At 48.8% G+C, this 2,180-nt stretch overlaps 1 protein-coding gene and 1 long non-coding RNA gene across 2 annotated transcripts in view; one reads left to right on the top strand and one right to left on the bottom strand.

The window, feature by feature from the left end:
* The window catches only part of LOC109300234, a 14,984-nt gene that overhangs the window by 7,051 nt on the left and 5,753 nt on the right, over window positions 1-2,180 (top strand). The gene's annotated exons all lie outside the window — the stretch shown is intronic.
* Window positions 49-2,180, bottom strand: part of KIF13B (kinesin family member 13B) — a 200,729-nt gene continuing 198,597 nt past the window's right edge. The window contains exon 40 of the mRNA XM_019520900.1: window positions 49-1,639. Within this exon, the coding sequence (XP_019376445.1) occupies window positions 1,347-1,639 (293 nt within the window). The 3' untranslated portion in view covers window positions 49-1,346. The remainder of the gene's footprint in view (window positions 1,640-2,180) is intronic.

The following is a 2,180-nucleotide window of genomic DNA, read 5'->3' on the forward strand; positions in this document are numbered from 1 at the left end:
CCCCCCCCCCCCCCCCCCCCCCCCATGGGAAGTTAAATACCAAGAAAAGTGATTAAAAATAAATTCAAGTTTAAAGAATGAAAGCTAGTCCTAACATGCTCTTCCTTTACCCCTCACCTTCCCCCCCACCACTTCAGTTATTCATTTTGAGGCAGAACATGTCAAAAAACTGATTTTAGGAACAAATCAATGGTGAGGGAGAAGGCGACTGTAGACGGAGGGAAGTAGAGCTCCTCTGTGCAACGACTGTCAACTGATGATTGTAAAGCGCAAGTATTTTATTCTCTTAAAAAACAAAACAAAACAATAAATAAAAATAAATATCACTGGGTCATGTAGTTAGAGAACAATAATTCTCCAACATTATAAAGCTGTGCAGGGCGCCCTGCCTGGCTTGCGGGATGGGCAGCATGTCACTAGTAGATCAGTACAGACAGAATCGGGACCGACATGCCTGAGAGCAGGCTGATGTCTTTGCAAACATCCAGGGGGTAAAACTAGAGAAACAACGAAAGCAAGATCCCAGAGTGCCCCTGGACAGGAAAGGAGAGGCAAAGAGATTCTGTCATGTATCGAAAATACTAACTAGTTTACGCCTATTTAATGACACTTGAATACACGTGTGAAAACAGGATAAGTCACGGAGAAGGTGGGAATAAAATTAAAGGCTTAAATCTCGCTCCCACTGGAGTCAGCTACAAAAAACTCCCGTTGACTTCAATAGGAGCAGAGATGTTAGAACTTGATTAGAAACAGGCACCAGGTCGCATTAAGAAAAAGTTAAGTTTTTGTTTCCTTCTTGGCCAATCTCAAGTCCTTACAACCATTTCTGGTCCTCGTTACGGCCCAATGCAGACACCGCTCTTCCAGCACTGGAAGATGGAGCCCTGCATGCTGCATTTTGAACTGCCAACCTCGTTTAAAGCAGTACAGTATCATGTTATATCCGGGTAAATAAGCCTGATCGATATTTTACAGCTGTTGGAAACTCGCTCGCTACTTTGAATAACTCAATTTACCCTTTGCTCTGTGACAGGCTGATAAGCAGCACTGCTTGCACACACATATACATGTGCAAACACACATACAAACTTTCATTGTTTGAAATAAGCCACACGCCAAAGTGTCATAATTCACGTAAGGAGCTTAAACATGTAGATTGATCACCACGACCGGGCGAAGATTTAGCAGGTCAAGCACCCAAGCAGGGAACGGTAATTCCCTCCATTAGTGTTTGCCACAAACAAGGAGGTTACCAAGGCTGGTTTAGCGCTGCCAGCATAGCTGAGGAGAGCCCGTTGTCTGTGTGCCGTTTCACCCGAGGCTGTGTGGCCTGCAGTCGCTTTTCAGTTAGCCCAAGATTTCCTGTTCTCTGTATTCTTCGGCAGCTTCTCCGGTCGAAGGGCAGGTGCTGCTTCCGATTTGGCCAGGGCCGTCAGGGAAGCCAGGTTGGAGGCTGAACCCGAGAAGTTGCCGCTCTTCCGGTTCTCCGACGTCGCTCCCCCTTGCAGCCTCAGACCGGCGCTCCGCCGCCTGGCTGCTCCGGTGGCTTTTTTCACTCTGCTTGGCTTCACGAGGAGCCCGTAGCCTGGGTTGCATTTGAAGTACTGCCTTCCCCCAATGGAGCCGTCGTTCTTACCTAGAACAACAAGAGCAAAAGGTTGCAGACGGTTCTCCGACAACGTTTGTGTGCAGCGGTGACCCAGAACAGCTAATAAAACATCATTAAGGGCGTCATCAGGGGAATCGAAAAGAAAACCACTGTCGTGCCACTATACAAATCCCCATCTTCATAGTCTCATAGTTAATAGGGTTGGAAGGGGCTGGAGCAGATCATCGAGTATGACCCCTGCCATGGCAGGAAAGAGTACTGGGGTCAAACGACCCCAGCAAGGTGTTCATCTAACCTCCTCTTAAAGACCCCCAGGGTAGGAGCCAGCACCACTTCTCTTGGAAGTTGGTTCCAGATCCTAGCCGCCCTGACTGTGAAGTGGCGCCTCCTGATGTCTAGTCTGAATCTCCCCTCTGCCAGCTTGTGACCGCTATTCCTGGTCACTCCTGGCAGTGCTCGGGGGAACAGGGACTCCCCCAATGCCTGCTGGTCCCCTCTGACTAGTTTGTAAATGGCCACTAGATCCCCCCTCGGCCTTCTCTTGTGGAGGCTGAACAGGTTCAGGTCC

This window comes from Gavialis gangeticus, unplaced genomic scaffold (assembly GCF_001723915.1).
Source record: "Gavialis gangeticus isolate Ggan-Ray unplaced genomic scaffold, GavGan_comp1, whole genome shotgun sequence".
Taxonomy (NCBI): domain Eukaryota; kingdom Metazoa; phylum Chordata; order Crocodylia; family Gavialidae; genus Gavialis; species Gavialis gangeticus.